Here is a 20406-nt window from a genome sequence, read left to right as displayed (position 1 = left end):
TCAATGGTACTTTTTTAACAGGACAAATAAGAAGTTTGTATTACAAATAGACCTGCAGGCAACAAAGAGACTTGATATAGATTAATTACGAAGGAGTGTGCAACAATGCAAACTTGTTTCAGCGTTACCAGTTTTCCAGGCACAAAAATGTAACACTAAAATTTGCAGAGTATGTTACAGTGCATTAATCAACTGTTGTAAAAGGTGTGCTGCAAGCTATTAAAGTTTCAGAAACGGCTCGATCAGGGCTTGGTCGCCTGATGGACGTGGCACCCGAACGTTTAAAAGTTAGGGGCGAGTCATGCAATAGGCCGCGGCCTAAGGCTCACGACAGCTTTGGAGAAAACCGTGAGGCAAAAGAGTTCGGGCGAGAAACCGCGGCCTAAACATCGTGACTAGCGTCGTCGGGTGCGGCGAAAAACTGACCTGGCTCCAATGCGATGACAGGCAAGAAGCCGACGCAGCAAGGTCGAACGCAGCTGCGCTGTTTCGGCGCACGAGCTCTCGGCTGATTTTGAATGGAGTCGACCCAGCTGAGAGTAACACAGGACTGTTTCACGTTGGGAAACAAACGGCCGAGAGGCGAACATGGCTTGTGCGATCGCGTTTTCTTAGAAAAGTCCCAGAACAGAGCGTGATGGGCACTTTGTTTACTTCATGTTTCTTTTGTGGAGGTTTCGTGCTTTGCTTATCGCGGTTCGTGCGCGTGCGGCGAATTTTAACGAGAAGTCGACGACAGGCGATGATGCTAATGACCGCAAACAGAAGAGGGTATATAAACTATATTTATAGAATATCTTGGCGGTTTCTGCACGATACGGAAAAGTAACCCCCTTTGCCCAGCATGAACTGCGTGTAAGAATTGGAATCTCGATTAAGGGCAAGCGCACCAGTCGATTAGTATATATACTCAATCAACATTTTTAAATGTAAATAAGTAACCAATTGGTTCTTGTAAAGCTAATTAGTCCACTCATAACCTAGCAGCAAATTCCTAAAAAAATAATCAAGGGCGTAATTTTACAAAAAAAACTAGATAAAGCGAAAGTTACAAACTTACTGCAAGCAGTGCCCCGTGAAGTTGATTTTGAGTTTTACACGAGTCCAGAGTTTGACAGATCGCTTCCACCACGTTTTGGCGATCCCCGTTTGGCACAGTGCCAGCCAAGGCCCTAGCCGCAATCTCGCGAATCTTAAGAATAGGACTGCTTAGGCACCTGAAAATAAAAGAGGTACTGGGTTACATAAGGTCACTTGGCTGGGAGTAGGTTTAATCCGCATTGGCCCTCACACTGATCGGAAATAGCAAAGCAAAAAACTTGAACTGGTGACCAAACTACAGTAGATAGATATTACGTGTGTGTGGGTACGGGTTGCATATTGAAAAACGAGATGCAAGAATTTATAAAAAGTAACATGATTATTTTGCGCTCTTAGTCCACGAGTGCAGCTTGTGACGGACCCGCTTACCTTATCAAGAGGGGTTGGAACCGAGCGAGGGAGGTAACAGCTGAAGTGCGGAGTGCGGCAGGAGATGGGTAAATCCTGGATAAGATAAGGAGAGACGGATGCAGGTGGGCGTGTCGCTCGATCGGAGAACAATCTGACAAATAAACTTTTAAAAAACATGACTGATAGCAATAGAAATTGGCGTACAGCAGTGGTCGGCAAACTGTCGGCCGCGGCCCAATTTTCAGTTGGTCGCGGGATAATTTTTAATATTCAGTTTTGTCATGAAGTTGTGGGCCGCGTGATAGCATTACAATTACATTTTCTGTACTGTATTTTTTAAATTGTGTGGCTAAGAGATTTTCTACTTTTGCTTATTGTTGCATCATACGGCCAACGTGCTATGGCTCTCTCCAAACTATACTTCGTTAAATCGTTTAGGCCAAAAGACGCTATGCATACTATGGCATGTTGTGCCATGTGACTTATAAACGCTACGAAGACGTAAATTTTTATTCAATGTTATCATAATTTTTTCGCACTACACGCAAGATTTTTAAGATTAAGTGCTTTATGGCGTAACTTTTTGCGTCATTTGTTTCACGTAGTGGGCCTTCAATAGTTCTTGGAAGAACATTTTGGGCCGCGACAAAAAAAAATTGCCGACCACTGGCGTATATTTTAGGAGGGTTGGCTACTGGAAAATGTTCCGCTGAAAAAAGGTTTCCCCAACTTACATGGGCCTTTCGTTGATTCGTCATCTGTGTGCGTTTTCATTTGCTCGAAGAGAAAATCGCCGAGCTTCGGAAAGCGCGTGACAAACTCGTGACATGACAATCTGCGCAATCAACAACACAATTACTGCATAAAAAATCGATTCGTTTGCAAAGTGAGTAATAACTTTAAGTCACTTATGATGATGGCACAAATTGTACGACGGGTTGATGAAATAAACGAAACACGTTTTGCATACAGCCCAAGAAGTTTCAACAACGGTGGCCCAACCGACATAGAATTTATAGTCACTTCACAAAAAAAATGCATGCTTCCAAACCATCAAATGATGCAATATTAGTTCCGATTTTAAAACTAGCCCAATCCTGTCGTATAGGGCAGCCAGGTTGTTTTACATGAACCACCAAGGTACACCCACTCTTGTTTTAGAGGTGCATGCTGTTTATTTAATGCTTCTAACCGTTCCTACTAATTACTATATTGTACGGCTAATATATGACCTTACTGACAAGATTTTGCATATTATGTTAAGTAACGATAAAAATCAATATTTGTTAAATAAATATTATCTTTTAAAGACAGTTTAACAAAAACACGTATAAACTGGTGTCAACATTTAACAGGTAAAAATAATAAAAAACGCGTAGAGCAGAATTGGTCAATGGGTGCCACCCACCGGTTTTTCAACGAATTCTCGAGGTCCTTCTCTCGCTTTACTCCGAATATCCGGGTCATCAGGGCGGAAAAGAGAAGGGTCGACGAATTGCGAACCGACCACTGCTGACAGGCGAAGCCTAGCGTGAAAAATGTAAAGGATTAAAACTCCTTGAGTTAACAGCTGTACAAATAAATACCATAGTTCCAAATAAGGCAATTGTGTGTTACAGGAAAATTGGCAATTCAGCATTAAATTATAATCCACATTAAGAAGGAAACTTTATTGAAAATCTTTTATACCGTATTTAAACAGCGCGTGCTCAGAGAGGAAAAATGTACGAACAGATGAAGGCGCCTGTGTAATATCTCAAAAACGAAAACCACATTAGCAGACGCATCAATCAGAACGTAAAAATAAACCGAACGCACCTTTTATGGCCACTATAACGCAGCTTTCCAGATGAGGTATGACATCTTCGCCGAGGCTTGCGTCACGGACAAGGCCTCGCATGACGTTGAGGGCGTGCACCTGAGGGCGAGTGTATACGTAACGCGACTGTGGGAGCGACGCGCGGTTAAGAGGTGCCAGAGATTGATTGCAGGCTATTCCTGATACTGGGTGTTGTGGCGCGGTCAATCACGGCAAGTTTGTAAAGCCAGGGCGCGCAAGTGCTTCGACACTTAGACTGTGTATACAAGCTTTGGAGAGACATTAGGTTCGGAGAAAATCGAAAAACACACAGTATTTTTCACGTGTGTGTTATGCAAATCGGTGAATTGGTTTAGCGCTTACAAAAATTTGAATTGAACGCTAGCAAAAGTAGTTTTTTTCCTCCAACGCTTAGATATGCCGAGTTTCAGGCAGATGAGTCGAAATGTGTCACCGTGATACCAACATTTACGTATTTTTTAGTAGTTTGCGAATAAAAATTAAATGATAGACAGTCTTGTGTGCTCCATTAAAACCAAAATAACAACAACTAGAACGTTTTTTCGTTTTTCAAGCAGAAGTTTAATGTTAAACATGTATAATTTTTCTTTCAAGGCTCGCTTCCGCACGTAAGTTTACGGATATATATTGTCAAGTTTAATAAATTTAACTACAAAACAAATTATTATTACCAAATTATTTTATGATTTTCGAAAATACTTACCTTGGAAGCCCGGACAACCGATTCGCCGCTCTTTCCTATAACAGCGCTTGTGTCATTTGCTACATGTAGCAATGACGTCATAGCGTTACGTAGACACGCACGTGATTCGGTCCCCCGGTTGCTGCCCAGCAAGGCCTTAAGGGAATAAGTAAGTGTTAAAACAGCAGATATTTATTACAGTGACGAAATAAACTTATATTAACTGTGGGTATACCCGCTTCTCATGGTAACGATCGAGACAAGCAAATACAAAGTAGGCAGTTAGTTTTAATATTTGCCTCACAGTAACTTCGGCATTTTGATGATGTGCTTACATCTATTTGCACCTGCGTTCCCCGAAGTTAGTAGATAACCGTTTTTACAGACCGTTAACTTGCCGTTACCGTTACCCGATTTTTTCACCTCTAGTTATGACTATAGTGCATAGGGATTAACAAAAGTTTTCCAATATTATAATAATTTTTATTCCTTGATACCATTTGTCTAACAACAAATGTAACTTTATTAAGTTTCTGATGAGTCTGCTGAATTTCAACAACTCGCACAGTTTATGTCAACAACTATTTTAGTAAAACAAAATGTGTAGTTGCAATGTTTTCAAATAGCACTATGGACCACTTAAAGTAGTCTCATGGGCCACTTCTGGGCCATGGCCCACAGTTTTGGAACCACTGCGCTAGACCGTGGAGCGAAGCGCACCTGAGCCAAGAAAGGGAGGCCAGCGCTGCGTCTTGTGGCACACAGTGTCTCCGACTTTATCGGGTCGCAAATATCTGCGATGGTTGAGTTGATCCATTCGACAGGGAGACGACGTATTTCGTAGTTTGGGTTCCTTCGCACAAATTACAATTTTCTAAATTAAAAAGTTAAAGGAAGAACCGTCTGTAAAACACAAAATGAAAAATACTTTAGCCATGGGTAAGCTTTTAGAACAGGGGTTCTTAACCTTTTTTGTATGTTTTACCCTTTTAGCAAAGACGATTATCAGATTTACCCCCAATATATAAAATGGTGCTCATACATGGCGTAACAATAAAGTAACTAAGATATAAAAAGTATCAATTAGCGAAGCATAACGTTACCGACCCTAAACGATAATAATCAATATAGTCTACTACAGGCTACCTTGGAATTAGCAGTTAAGCTGAACTCGGAAAGTAGGCTAACACTACCTACAGCTGGCACAATTTTTCTGTCCCGCCAACTTATGTGGATATTTTGATTGATAGCTCATTTACCCCCTAAAACTATTTACCCCAGGTTAAGAAAGGATGTTTTAGAACCAACTATAGGACATCTTGATGTCTATTCAGCAAAAATACATAACCAACAGTTTGCAATAATGCCTTTATCAATAGTTCAAAAGAAAAATGTAATACGGAATTTAAATACGACGCTTAGCTACTAAACTTGGCCGAATCTATTGGAAATCCAATACCTCCACAGAAGAGGACAATAAGCTTTGAAAGCCGAAAAGGCGACCTCGAACGCCCCCCTGTGGCGAGCTTCCATAATCTGCTTCCTTAGATGATCTCCGATGTTTAGAAACTGAACAAAGTTTTATTTACTAAGTAAATGTTTATAAAAAGGAAATTCTTAGGAGTTTAGACGGCATATCAATGCACAATATTGCCCCAAAGTATTTTACTCTATGGATATTCGTAAAATAATGAGTTATCAGCTTAGGCGCCGAACTTTCATTCCAGGGCGTTTTTTATACCAGTCCAAGATGCTTATTAATTGCAAACAAAACGTAACATACTTGGAAAACTAATATTGCGCTTCAACATATTATCCTTATAACACTGCGCTGTGTGCCTTGTAATTTTGTCATAACGTAATGCTCTGTACACCCACGTTCGGCGTCTTTGGTTATCAGGTGTATGTTGTAAACTATGTTCCTGGGGATGTAATTGCATACAAAGAAATACTGAGGTACAATACTTTTGGCTACGAGTATGTATTAAAATATCTGGCACATATATTAGCCTACTTGGATTGTGAAGTGATTTAAAAAGCACCTTTCACCGTACGTTATTGTAATACGTAATAAGAATATCAAATCCAATACAGAAGAAGGTATCATTTTGAACGTTTCGAATAACTCTTTATTCATTTTCAACATGTTTAATACAACCCCCAACCATTATGCTTCAAAGTTATAGTAAGAGTTAAGCGATTTTCATTATTTACCTTCATTACATTTACAACGCTATTTGACGTCTGATACAAAAAGTGTTTAAAAATCCTCGTTTTATTTTGTTTGCCCAATGACGACAAACACGAAGTATTTTCTAGTTTCGCAAGTCAAGACCGTCGTGACTCGTGACATTTTGGGGACACTCGAGATTTTCATACTTGCGTCCACGACAGAAGACCGTCGTGCGTTGTCGGCGACGAATCGCATTGAGCGTTTTGGGCGATTTCCTGCAGAAGCAGCGACGTCTCCTTCGCACTACGCCAGCACGCAACCAGCACCCTTTGAGCCGCAAGCCGCTCTGCAACCGCACCTGGAACAAAACGGTGCAGCGTTGTTAGAGATTGATGCTTCTCTAAACGCCTGTTTATATAGATCAGGTGTAGCTAACTTTGATTCCGATCGACTAAAATATTTTTAGAGACACTCGATCGACTGGTTCGGTAAAAAAATCAAGGACACTTTCAAACATTTTGTGCGTTAATTGCATTCCAAGCCGACGATGGAGGTTAATTTGTTACGTCAAAGACGCTTTATTAGGCTTGTCCAGACATTAATTGGTCATTTTAATGTTCTACTTGTGTGCGACAGCTACTGTAATGACGTAACACATATTCGACGCGATCGACCAGGTAAAATGTGGCGATCGACGTGATAGATACCCCTGATAAAGATTATTGGTTTTAAACTGTCCGTGGTAAAGTTTTACGGGAATATCTTACAAAGTAAATGACTAATAACTTTTATCAGCTGAAACACATTCATTATTAAGCCTAATGATTAAATTGTTGGCAGATTTGTCTTTAGGAAGGAGTTTCTAGGAGTACTGTGTTAAATTATATAGTAGTACCTTGATTTTTTTCCCTCTATTAAAATGTTAACGGTCTTTCAATATTCCAACGAAGCGAAGTGAGGGAAAATTTACAGAAAAACTGACAGAAAAAACTACATTTTTTATTACATCCGAGTACTCGCCCGAAACTATGCAAGTGTTATGCCTCATTAAAGTTAGCTTTAACCCAGTGCTTTTACCTGGGTAATTTTTTTGGCAGATAACACCCAGTTCAATACTACCTTGGGATACTAAATTAATAGTTAACAGAAAAGTAGTACTTGAAACCGGGTTAAAAGCATTGTAATAAAATAATTGTTGGGCACCGGCTTGGGAATAAAAAACAAAATATCAGACTTCACTATTCAGATATATAACTACAGTAAAAACTCGACAATTCGAATTAGGTAAGTTAAAGTATTTCAGACGTTTTGGTAGGAAAGGTAGAAATAACTGTTGTTTTTAGTTAAGAGTTATTTTTCTTAAACCCGCAATACAATTAAATTTGTCGCGGCTTTTCAGTCCAAAGAATTTAAATCCACTCTGTAATTGTTCGCGAAGCTCTTTCTCTCCCACTTACGGTTGGTTTTGGAATCATCGCCGCTCACGAGATGGCGCAGCTGAGGTGGAAGGTTGTCCCACGCATCTTCCGAGTCGCCTACTTCAGGCAAATGACCCTCGGGTGAAACGCTTCCCACTACGGAAAACACCGCCTCAAAAACCGAGTAGCAGGCTTCTACACAACGGTCCAACATTGACCTCCATGCCGCATCTCCATTGAGTTCCCTTAAAGGAACAACATAATTCTCTTAAGTTTTGACACATACATGTGGTCCAGCATTAACTGGTCCTAGAAGCTCTATAATGCGCTAATAGACGAACAGTACGGTGGTGGCGTCTTTTATTATTCTTGGAAATTTACTTTTAACCCATAAAACTAACTTGATACTGTAGTATAAAAAATCAGCAAGCAAAGTTGTAAAAGCTTACACAATGTTAGTACTGATAATGCTCTTATATAGGAGTGAAATATATATTTAGCTGCCCTGAAGGTCTTAGGGGAATAAGCGGTAAAAACAGCAGATATTTATTACAATTACGAAAATAACCTATGCTGATTGTGGTTATACAGTACACGCTTCTCATCGTAACGATCAAGACAAGCAAATACAAAGTAGGCAGTTATTTCTGATATTTGCCTTACAGTAACTTCGGCATTTTGATGATGTTCTCAAATCTATTGCACCCGCGTTACCCGAAGTCAGTAGATAACCGTTTTCATAGATCGTTAACTTGTCGTTACCCGTTAAACTAAAAGAGCAGGCGGGAGAACGTGGAGAGCTGCGTACCTATATTTATCTTAACAAACTGATTTTCCATTGAAGTTTTGTTCTTAGTTTAATCTTAAGCAATGTTAGTATGTCATACGCAGAAAATTATTAAGCGTCGACGTCGACTCCGGGAAAGGAAAACGGCTAAAAAGAAAAGTAGCACATGAAACGCAGGAAATGTAAATCAGCTGTTATTTTTCGAAATACAACCAACAAAACATATTGGTTTGTGTATTAGTCAATTTTAATTGCGGTAAAAATCCTAACAATGACAGGCATACTACCTGAGGTTGGCATGGCGCAAAATTTGTCGAATACAGAAAAGGTTGCCATACAACGGAAAAGAGGGAATCGTTTTCATCAGGTTGGACTTTGCCGCCATTACATCATCGTACAGCTTGGATAAAATGTGAACGCAAATGCTGAAAAAAATAAACGATAAAACATATTTTAATGCTTTGCTAGTTATGACTTTCAGCATGAATATAAACGAATATAGTGCGAACGTAACACGTCAAATAAAAAAATGGATTACCTCCCTATACTAAAACATAAGATAAGCCTATGACCCACATAATGAGTTAAACTGTCATAAAAGTAACTTATGTTATAAACTCTTAATGATCAAAAGTAAAAAAGCGCTTTTCTATTATAAGTTTCCATAATCCTCACTTTCTTTCCAAATAGTTGCAGAAAACCACTGCAGAAACAGCGAAGTCATGATAGATAAACTACAGACAATACCACTGCCAAGGTATTTTCAGCATATTAAAATGTTTGACACTATAAAAAAGCAACCAACAATGGTCTGACTGAGGAATTCGGTAAATGTACTTGACCAATGGCAAGCTTAGTCGGCCACTGCTGCAAAATGGCGCACCTTAGCGTTTCGGAAGCGGCTTGTTTGGACAAGACAATAACCAAGCGAAGATGATAAGCAGAATCTTTGACATCTTCGGGTTTGCAGCTCCGCTTGCACACATCCAGGCTTTCTGCCTTGAGCTCAGCAAGCCGTTTTTTGCCCAACTTGAAAGTAGAAAAAATGTACTTAATAAGTCCAATCGCGGCAATGTTGCCGAGAAATAATTGAGAATCATTAGAAATCTGATTTTTGCTCAACTCAAGACTTTTTTGTAAAGATTAGAGTGGAATAAATCCAATTATAACCACCTACGTCGTGCATAGTTTATGTGTGTTCCCGTTCCGTTTATTGTGACATTATAGTGAATTACCAACGGAAAAATATTGTACGGGTGCCGCAATCTATTTGTTAGTTCTGAGGGGTGCCGCTAGCCATAAAAGGTTGAGAAACACTGACATAGATCAAGATCATGTGACCCTTAAACGTGGCTGAGGAACTTTCCGTTAGGTTAACATTGTAATAGCGAATACATTTAGCATCCTAAATCCAAGTATGGCGCTGCAAATTAATACGATTCGCATATTATGTCATATACTTTTTTATTGAAAAATCGATACAATTTACTAAAAAATCGATATATTTGACACGCGATATTTTAGACAAAAAGTACCGCGATCCAATCTGATACAAAATGACGTCATTACTATGATCAAAAAAGCAAACTTTGCTTTGACTTTGAGCAGTTAGTTACCTATAGTTAGTAGTCAATTACTATATTTGAAATATAATTTCAAATTTTCTTGGGCAGAAATCGCGGCGTTGGATTGCAAATCAAGCTGAAATTCCTTTAACTCGATATCGGATCGATATAGATGCCACAATGTCATAAGACGAATATCAATACTACAACATGGCATTGGGTAACGGCTCAGGCCCGATATTAGCGGACACTCCTTTAAGTGGTAAGTATTTTCAAGTAGGGCAAAGGCATTCTTTAAGGAAAACCTAAAGAAATACTATTAATATTATACGACTCACAATCTCTGTGATTCGATTTTTCACAAATTCTCCTGACATGATGTGCAAGGCCAACATTCGGTTCTCTTCGTATGTGTCACGAAGAACGTTGAGCAGCTGAAGAGTTCGGGAACCAGTCATCACCACGTCGGAAGCGGGAAATAACCCTAAATGCATGGCAAGACAAATAATAAAGATAGCTTTCTTATACAGCATTTAAATTGCACGGAATATAATATAACAACCTTTTCCAGGGGTAAAGGTTGTAAAAAGGTAGTTGAGAAGATGTAGACTGATTTGACGTCGTGCAAAACAGGCACTGGGAAACATTTGCTTGAAAATCATGTTCAAAAGCCAATCAACAAAACTCTGCAGAATACAAATATTGAAAATGCTGCGAGTAGGAACAACCTGTTGGACTAGTTATAATATATAACTTATTGATCTATTGTAGGTTACAACCGTTCCAAATTTGTGCAAATTACCAAGTTTTATCGAGACTATTGACAAATTGTATTTAATTATAAACCTAACGACTGTATGTGGTAAACAGCAGTTAACTGGTAGTTGGCAGAAAATGTTAAAATAATACAAACCGAATCATTTTAAATCACTGAAAATAAGGCAACATTTTATAAAGTTTTACTAAAACAAATAGTAGAATTTACACTCTGTCACATACCTTATACATGGATTGTAAAGATTCCTCTTTATTATCTGTGTTTTTGTTTTCTTGCTTGGCTTTGGCTTTAAGGTCACGGCAAAGTTTCTCATACACCAAGTTCAAACGAAGTAAAAACTGTTAAATTTACGACAATATCAGCATTATATGTTAGAAGTTATTTTGAATAGGTTGTACCTTTTTTAAAGTGTTTAGCAATTCTTGTCTAAATGATGGACTTTGACTGGTAAGGTTGTATGGAATGGCAAACTGAAGTAATTGCAAGTCTGACGAATCAATTGCATCGGATGGTTTCCAGCTCTCACAAATTAGGCAAAATGCATCGAGGCGAACCTGAATATAACCTTTACATAACTTAATGATGTTGTATATTTTGTGTCATAATATCAAAATAACAAGAAATGAGTTGTTTTTTGAGAGATAATTGTTATACTGAAAATAAAACAAACCAAAGAGGCCTGTTAAAATACTGTAAACCAGGCACAGGCGCAGAACTGTTAAAATTCCAGGGCATTTTTCCTAGCAGTGCAAAAATTAATATTTTAATCACATAAGTAGTAAACTATTAAGTATACCGCGTCTTAAGGCTAAAAACGTTTCCTTGGAAAGGGGCAAAACGTAGCATTAAATCGAAAAAAAATTGCATTTATGTAAAATTAAAAAATATAGTTTGGGGTTTCAATAGCCACTTGCCTACGTGGTAATCCAGGAAAAAATTTAAATACTTTTGCTGAACTAAAATTGAGCTACAGGAATTAATTTTGCATGCTAATTGCATGCATAACCTGGTCAAATTCCGGGCTGTTTGAGAAAATTCAGAGCGTCTAAAAACGCTCTGCACACCCACGTTCGGGGCCCATGAATCCAGGAGTTTTTCACTAGTTTCCTTACATCTAATACCATGGCCATTTAGATAACCATTTGGACCCCCAAGAGGTGTGGGTGGAACATAAGAAGACATAATCTGACATGCGAAAAAACAGAAACATAATTAATTGCTACTTGCTTCATTCACTAGCAACAAAGTATCACTGTTTATCTGGGCTCTTTGAACAACATGAGCTTTATTGCTGTTCAGCAACTGAAGTAAAAAATTCTGTGGACCCCAATAGGTCATCATAAATGCTGGCAGGAGCACAGTTGTAAACCGATTGACCCAAGTGAATATTTAATTAATTATAAGAATAAACATTCAGCTTAGTTAAGTTTAAAGTAATTACATAGGAGTTAGGGGAGAGAATGATTTTAGAAAAATGTTGTGTACATTCGAAGTAGTACTACCAAACATTATTTGGAATTAAAACAGTCAATTATCTTACAAACATCATTCTTTAGCAAATATAAAAAATCAGATATCAATGTGTGCTGTTATTTATCAAATTGACAGCAAGTTGTAATGTGAATATAATTATGGTAAAGTAAGTTCACTACCAGATCATCTGGATGAACCATAGATTGTTTGATTATTGCAATGCCAAATTCCTTCTTCCATAATCCTCTATCATTCTGTCAATGAACAAAAATGAATTTGTTGCATGTTATAACTCTAAAATATATATAATATTGACATATAAGTTTAATTTGTATTAATTGTGAACAATCTACAGTTTCACTATGACAAACATATAATGGTAAATCACCTTCAAAAAACCCATTGATTGCGCAGTACGAAGACACATTATAGAAACTCCACTATTAACTGATTGTGCTTGGTTAAGCAAGGGATGTTTGTGAATATAAGACATCATAAAGTCCAAGCCAGTTTTACCAAACAGCTTCAACACCTTTTTAAGACAATACTGAAAAGAAATACACATATAGTAAATAGTTAAAACGTTTTAAGATGAAAATTGTTTTGGCACAATGAATTTACAAGACTGGGCACTTAGAAAAACAACTTCTGGGATTTATATTAAAATCCTTGTTTACAACAAGTGCATATTGTTTTTTGTTACTTACATCGAGAAGTAATTTTTTATGATGCTCTTCACTATTGCCAAGGACCTCAAGCAGAGGAGTCAGAAATTGCCCCATTGTAGCAACGTGAGTATCGGGCTTACAATTTGCAAATGCATTGCTTGCCATATCAGAATAAAGAGTTGATGCATATGGGACTAGGGTCTGATCAGCCATGGCTGTTGAAAATTAAAATAATTAATGTTTTAATATAAAGAGGCAAAACTAATTTAAAACAAAATAATAATATAGCATAAGATAAATTGTGACCACACATATAAAACTACACTTGAATGACAAAAAATTATACAAAGACTAGTAGTGTCCATACAATTCACCTCATATATAACACACATATCATTAACTTCTAGAGATGACGAACAAAATAAATGTAAACCTTTCAATAATAAAAAAATGATTTCGGGCTTCTTCTGTAGAATGCAATCAGCAGGTGAGTAATGGAGCCAACAGCACAATCCAATATAAACTGATTTATTGGACCATTCCCAAGATATAATAACCTGTAAGATCTCATCCCCAACTGAGGACGGAAAATGACTTTAAAATATGGGATTAGAATAACAAAAAAGTCAACACTTTAAAAATAAACAAAGCTGGTATTCATGCAGGACTTTTAAATACCAACCTGTGTCAGAATCATAAAATTGAGCAATAGCAAGTACGTTTTGCAGCATACTGGTTGCTTGGTGTCTTAATATATCAGCAGCTTGTTCCAGACCAATGTTTATGTGTGGCATAAACCACTGAACTATAGAATGGATTTGCAGATTGGTATCTTTTTGTAAATGGCAACAAACAGTTCTAAAATTTAAGATCTGTGATTTGCAAAGCACCACGGCCACAAATTTATATAAATAATATTTATAACACTTACTTTAATACAATAGTCCATTGCAGAAGGCACTTTGAATGTGCAATCTCATCTTGTAAGCAAATCAACCTGTGTAAGTTTGGTTCATGGTATTTAAAAACTATAAAAATATTTAAAACTGAGAAACTCTTTTAAGATAATAAATAACATTAACTGAATCAATTATACTGCGCTTAGCTATGATGTGGCCCTGAAATTATGGTACTTGTTGACAAAAACTGTACAGCCATCAATATACACATCAATTGTTGGAGAGGGGTATAGATATTAATTGACTTTCAAGCAGTTAAGTGCAAATAAGGCTTGGCTGAAAAAAGCAATGTACGCCATTTTTAAATGAAGTTCCAACAAACAAATATAATATTTGAGGAACAGTTAAATTAACTGGATTCTTTGTTTAAAGTTTTTGGGTTCTATTAAACAAAAAACAAACTTGTTCATTGTTACCCAGCTACTAAACAAGCAACTGCCCACCTTTTTTGTTTTTGTTTCAGACTTTCCAGTGAAAGTTCTAAAAATGAAGCAGTGTTTTGATAGAAGTCTTGTTGGTTACAAGTGTCAATGTGTTTTTTATTAGACATAAAAACCAAAGCACCATGTAGGCATGCTAAATTTGCTGGACAGCTAAGGTTTCTCATATCCTCTTCTAAATGTTTAGTCTTTGAGTGGTCCACTTTTATAAGCTCAGATAACTATGGGATGACAAAAAGTGTAGATAATGAGTAAAATTAACTAAAGTAAAAAACTCATATTTAACAGATTTATCATTGTGCATGCATATGCGATTTTTTTAAACGATCTATTTTTCCAAACAGATTAACATTAAGAAACTGTTTTTCTTGGCACCTGGAGTACATAGTTTTTAACTGTTTTTTTTTCTTGTTGTATCATTAATTAATATAACATATCAATTTTATATATTAGGGTCATTTGTTTAATAAATATGGGTACATAAATACAGTTTTCGTTGTTTAGTAAAAATAAGAAAAATAAATACCATTGGAAGAATGTCGGATCCAGCATTAGTAGATGCAACAAGATTGGGCCAAAGTTGACTAACAGAATTCCAAATATCACCTCTAAAAAAGTCTAAAAAGATATATTTAATTTAAAAAAAGTATTCTAATGAATTAGTTATATCCATAAACTGTACACTAAATAACTGTATTAATTTATCATGAAATCCATCTACATTGATTACCATTTTGAAGAATTTCAATACATAGCTTCTTAAGTTCTTTCAAAAGATTTAATACTGGCTCAATATCTTCCTCATGTTGAAATGGTAGCCATTTCTGCAAGAGTGAGTTGATAGCTTTACAATTGTCGCAGATTTGATAACAAAGTATAATAGTTTCTTCTGAACTTAATTCCAATGAAGTAAGATGCGTACTGTCTTTTTTTATTCTTGTAATCATTGCTACAATGACTAAAAGCAAAAATAAAAAAAATAATAATTTACCAGTTCAATTATTTGGATTTATAATGAATAAATAAACAAACTTTCAGGTAAAAATTGCAAACAATATTGCTTTCCGCAAATTTGTAAAGTTTGAAGTACATGGCATGGGGGTAAAATCACTTCATTAAAACTGTGAAAGTCCTCTTGTAAAGCATCCTTCAAGCAGGTCACTAGTATGTCACCAATTTGATTGTTTTTCTGTAAAACACTAAAATTTTTCTTAAAAAAAAATGGCGTCAAACAAACAGATTTTCTATATACCTCCAAGTCTACGTTCAGTGGCAGGTGCACATCTGGTAATCGAAAAAGCTATTTGTGTGGATACCTGAATTATTTAATTGTACACCTAAACTAGCTGCACACCTGACATCTAACTTTATAATTAGAAAAAAATAGGTCTAATTAGTATAATAAAAAGTATATAATATAACTGCGAAAAATAATATACTCACTTGTTTAATGAATGTTTACAGGGATGCTGGACTGAACAATATATGAACATGATACAAACATCATGCAAATACTTCTTTGAATTTTCTCCATCAGTTGCAATAATACCAACCACAATCTATAACATAAATTTATTGCTTTCTGGAAACACAATTATCGGTAATTTTATAGTAACACAACTTTGAGAGATTTTTAGGCGCTGGTCTAGAATCTTACCAGGCATATTATTTGCGTTAGGCATGGGTTAGCGTTTGGGTCTGGGTAGGTCAAGTTATATTATCAAGTGATAACATTTGACCCAACACTAACCTGCACCCTAATCCAAACATTGTGCGTTGCTTTAAAAATTGTTTGAAGGATTCTAAACCAGCGCCGATTTTTAACACATAACTATCAGCTATACAAAATCAATTTTAATAACACAAGTTATACTTAAAACAAAGATCATTTCTATTTTATAAATGCTGAACAAAACGAAATCCTACCTGTATGAAATCTTTCCAACGCTTATTAATATCTTTAAAACAACATTTAAGGTCTTCACAATCTTCTTTTAGAAACCTCAAATTGTTCACCAAATAAAGGTTTACTTCAGGTGTAAATATTAAAACAACTTTTTTAGGTGGATGCTTTCCCATTATAAAGAAAAAGCATATTCCAAAAGAACTGAAAACAGTTGCAATAAATGAAACATAAGAACAGTCCAAAGTTCTAAACTCTAATAGTTCAAAACAAGCAGCTAAAAAACTAAAAAATACCTGGTTTTCTCAAACGTAAACAAATAAACCACGTGTGAAAATTAATATTTTCCCTAAATCGTAAATGTATCCTCAAGACAAAAAAACATAAAAACTAAAAAAAACGATTTTAAAGATGTTGGATATTTACTAATTCAGTGTTAGTTAACCTGTGATACATCAACGATATAACATTACCCTAAACGACTTGTGTAGGAGAAGTACCAGGGGTAAAATAGTTTAATTTTATTGTCTTAACGCACAAAAAAATCAGAGATGACGTCACAAAGTTACATTATAACGGGTATAAAACAGAGAGTCGAACCTTTAACTTTTCCGTTTCAGGTTCGGTTCGGGTCAAGTCATTTTTTGGAATACGGTTCAGTTTCGGTTCCGAGCATTTCAAAAGTTCCGGTTTAGCTCCGGTTCAACCATTGTTATTTCAAAACCGGTTTATAAAGTTCCGGTTCGGATGCAATATGAGATGAAAATATGAGTCAATAAATGTACAGTTAGGCTGAATCCCCACCGGTTAGACAAAAATGCTTTACAGCAGACTGATAGCGACTAATGAGATGGAACGCTATTTCTTCTGTTGTCGCGTCTTCCCCGACCAGACTTGACGCAAATCTCACGCACAGCAGACAGACACGACTAAACGCGTTTTTAGTCAGATAGCGCGTGCACTACTTTTTGCCGTGACTAAAGATGTTTTTTGATAGAAACTGAAGCAGGCGGGTTTAATTGCACGCTACAAAACCACGAGTTTGTTTCGGGTTTTCAAAAGTTTTTCTGTTAGGAATGTTATTTTAAAAGGTTCAGCAGATATATTCGTTTAATTATTACGGAAATATAATCCTGGTACGGTTGAAAAGCCTTTTCCAGTTTGATCTATATTCATGTTTCAATACAATGTGAAAAGAGTGTATAGAAAGAACCACCCTCTTAATATATTTTTAGAAAATAGGGTGTACTGCAAGTTACATTTCCAAATCCATATTTCTCCCAAAGTTTCCATTTCATTTGCCTCCGCCATGATCATAACTGAATTAGGCTATATAGGCAAAGTTTTGACGAGTTCAAGTTTCGCGCGCTTTGTCGGTGGGGATTGGATAGAGTCGCTTTCAGGCACGACGCGACTAGTCATTGGTCAGACGTGTTTCGTCGCGTCGTGTCTAAAAGTCCGGTGGGGTTCCAGCCTTACATGAAAGGTGGGGTTCCAGCCTTACATTAAAATATCTAAAAAATAAAAAATTATTGTTTTATTTAATCAGTATTTATTTATTTTTTCACAAAATTTCGAACATGGCATAACTTGTAACGTAATGCTGGATGAACCTCTTTTGTTTACAGGTTCGGGTTCGGTTGAGGTTCAGGTTCTTTCAGAATATTCGGTTCAGTTCCGGTTCAGCTCTTAAAAATCTTACATAAAACGGTTCAGGTTCGGTTACGCTTCGAACAAATTAGGTCCAAAACCGGTTCATAAAGGTCCGGTTCGGTTCCGGTTCGACTCCCTGGTCTAAAACAAGAAAGCTCACTTATCGTTTGAAGTCTAACACAAGTATACAACTGATATAAATCTTACTTTTAAAACATTCAAGGAGATTGCGGGATGGATGTTAAAAAAGGACATTTTTACCAGTACGTTTCCGGATGTTCCGGCTTACTTTTACCACAGAGTATAGACTAGTACCCGCGAACAGCTTTTATTTTTTTTTTTATTGGAAAAAAATAACGGCAGTACGATATTAGAGGGGCTTTCGTTGAATTCTTCATGTGCTACGGTAAGTCGACCTATATACCCTAATCTAAACTAGGTTATAGCCTAATAAGCACATATAAGTTTGAGCAACAGTAAATATAAAAAAAAACATTTCTTAACGGAACGCAACATTTTTAGGTATGACGTTACTAATTTGCACAAAAATACATTGAAAGAGACTGCGACAAGCATTTGCGCAAACTTTTGGCTTTATGAAAACGATTATACCAACGGCTGTTTGACCTAAAAGACTTCACTTAAAAGGTAGCGCGAAATGCAAATTGTGCTTTGAAACATATTAAAGTTTGCAAAAGTAAAGTGCTATTGGGCGCACGGTGTTTCGGGCTTAACATTTTTCAGGCAAATTGAGATTCGCGTGAGAAAAATAACTTCGCAAATATAAACGTGAAAAGAATAACATATATTTTTATCCCTGCGACGTACCGGAAACTAACTTATAACTAAAATGTCGTTCGGTAAACATCTGGTATCGGTAAAGTAGGTAGCCTAATCTTATCGCACCTATTATGAAGATAGACGTAAAAGGTGAAATAAATGATATATGCCTATTTGCCTATACCAGGATTGCAGTCTGCTAAAATCAAAAAAGCACGTTGCTCTGTGATGATAAATTAGTTTACCACTATTAATTATTTTATGCAAAATTTAGGTAATATTGCCTTATAATGGGGGCATGGCTTGAAGATTAACAAAGATGATGCTATTTCATGACATGACATGACGTCATAAAACAATTAGTTTAGAAACACCTGTTGTACTTGAGCGAACCCGTGCGCTTAAAACAAATTTTTGTTTACATAATAAAAATGTAAAAACAAAAATATGCAAGTTTGAATTTTTATTCGAGGCTACCAAATTCATTTTAGGCTTACTCATTCTTTAAATTTATGTTTAGTCTGTGCATTACATTAACATACAAACGTACAATGTCAGCATAAGTAGTGTTGTAATGACTTAAGTCAGTGACTTGACTTAAGTGCACTTAAGTCACTGTTTTCAAATGACTTGACTTGACTAAGTCATTTGGGCAAAATGACTTGACTTGACCTAAGTCTTCCGGACAAATTCTGGACTTGATTTGAGTCTTTGGACGACTTGGGTTGAAATGAAGTGTTTTCTTTAAGTATTTTTTTTATAAAAAATGAGCTATTTATACAAATGTTTGCACATAAAACAAATCGCTAGCTAAATGTTGCGTTTGTCTTATTTTTTAGTTCAGTTATTGTTCATAATCATACTTTTAAAAATTCTAATAGTTTAAGGATAAAAATGTGACTTGAATTTGACTTGCTCTTATTATGACTTAACTGGGAATTGACGTGCGCAACTGATGACTTGGACTGGGACTTGACTTGTTATTTATTCAAAAAAACTTGACCTGGACTTCAGTTATTTTACAAATGACTTGACTGGGACTTGAGTCAGTTTGAAATGACTTGTTTGCAACACTGAGCATAGGATCCAAGACGTGCTTCAAACGAAAAAAACGTTTACTTCATCATAAGACACAAGCTATATACCAGGCTGTAGGCTGCGAATGCTCATGCTATATTATAAGTTGCCGTTTTAAAAGCAGACATTATTATTCCTAATATCGCCACTTGTGTGCCTATGTGTGTCAGTCCCCGACGAAGACTTGCCGTATAGTAAGCCGAAACGTTAGTTGAAGAAATATAAGGCAGAAGAACTTATTTTAAATATACTATGCCTGGTAACAACAGCATATTTATCGCCACTCTAAATTGCTAAAATACAAGTCATTATCTTTATTGCCATTTACTTCACAATTTGCCATTACAATGGTTAACTAAACGTTTTATATCACATACTCTTCACGAGCTAAACTGCTAAGATATTACATTTGAAATAATGCTATTAAAATCGTTAAGTAGGTGTTTTATTTGACATGTTGCAAAAATCCTAATGATGTTATCATATTAGCCATTTTGCTGTTTGATTTCGAGAAGTAGCTATTCCAAGTATTGCAATTTAAATTATTAGTTGGGCGTTACATTCAAAACGTTGCTAAAATACATAAGATTCTGTTTAATTCGCAAATCCGTCATAAGTATTGCCGTTACAATCGTCAAATAGACGTTTCATTCGACACGATTTTAAAAATCCTAAACATGCTACATGCCGGTCATGTTCAAATGGCGGATCGCGATCCTGATCCGGATCTTTTCAGCGTTTTGTGCGGATCTTCTAAT

General features: G+C 36.3%; 1 protein-coding gene across 1 annotated transcript in view; it reads right to left on the bottom strand.

Annotated features, from left to right (window-relative positions):
• LOC146167880 (tRNA (32-2'-O)-methyltransferase regulator THADA-like) overlaps positions 1 to 15790 on the bottom strand; it is a 29075-nt gene extending 13285 nt beyond the window's left edge. The window contains exons 1-28 of the mRNA XM_083386161.1: positions 15679 to 15790; positions 15268 to 15434; positions 14966 to 15193; positions 14762 to 14853; positions 14239 to 14456; positions 13768 to 13833; positions 13515 to 13694; positions 13270 to 13430; positions 12876 to 13051; positions 12557 to 12715; positions 12348 to 12422; positions 11094 to 11249; positions 10917 to 11033; positions 10480 to 10603; positions 10256 to 10401; positions 9236 to 9381; positions 8640 to 8777; positions 7605 to 7810; positions 6354 to 6505; positions 5434 to 5543; positions 4695 to 4827; positions 3996 to 4130; positions 3271 to 3370; positions 2861 to 2978; positions 2187 to 2287; positions 1471 to 1603; positions 1061 to 1217; positions 427 to 533 (exon numbers count right to left, since the gene is read on the bottom strand). Coding sequence (XP_083242287.1) covers positions 427 to 533; positions 1061 to 1217; positions 1471 to 1603; positions 2187 to 2287; positions 2861 to 2978; positions 3271 to 3370; positions 3996 to 4130; positions 4695 to 4827; positions 5434 to 5543; positions 6354 to 6505; positions 7605 to 7810; positions 8640 to 8777; positions 9236 to 9381; positions 10256 to 10401; positions 10480 to 10603; positions 10917 to 11033; positions 11094 to 11249; positions 12348 to 12422; positions 12557 to 12715; positions 12876 to 13051; positions 13270 to 13430; positions 13515 to 13694; positions 13768 to 13833; positions 14239 to 14456; positions 14762 to 14853; positions 14966 to 15193; positions 15268 to 15434; positions 15679 to 15728 — 3851 coding nt within the window. The 5' untranslated portion in view covers positions 15729 to 15790. The remainder of the gene's footprint in view (positions 1 to 426; positions 534 to 1060; positions 1218 to 1470; positions 1604 to 2186; positions 2288 to 2860; positions 2979 to 3270; positions 3371 to 3995; positions 4131 to 4694; positions 4828 to 5433; positions 5544 to 6353; positions 6506 to 7604; positions 7811 to 8639; positions 8778 to 9235; positions 9382 to 10255; positions 10402 to 10479; positions 10604 to 10916; positions 11034 to 11093; positions 11250 to 12347; positions 12423 to 12556; positions 12716 to 12875; positions 13052 to 13269; positions 13431 to 13514; positions 13695 to 13767; positions 13834 to 14238; positions 14457 to 14761; positions 14854 to 14965; positions 15194 to 15267; positions 15435 to 15678) is intronic.
• Between the last annotated feature and the right edge of the window lie 4616 nt (positions 15791 to 20406).

Source organism: Ascidiella aspersa, chromosome 1 (genome assembly GCF_963924565.1).
Source record: "Ascidiella aspersa chromosome 1, kaAscAspe10.2, whole genome shotgun sequence".
Taxonomy (NCBI): domain Eukaryota; kingdom Metazoa; phylum Chordata; class Ascidiacea; order Phlebobranchia; family Ascidiidae; genus Ascidiella; species Ascidiella aspersa.
Note: the sequence above shows the minus strand (reverse complement) of the source record. Positions and strands in the feature narration are given on the sequence as shown.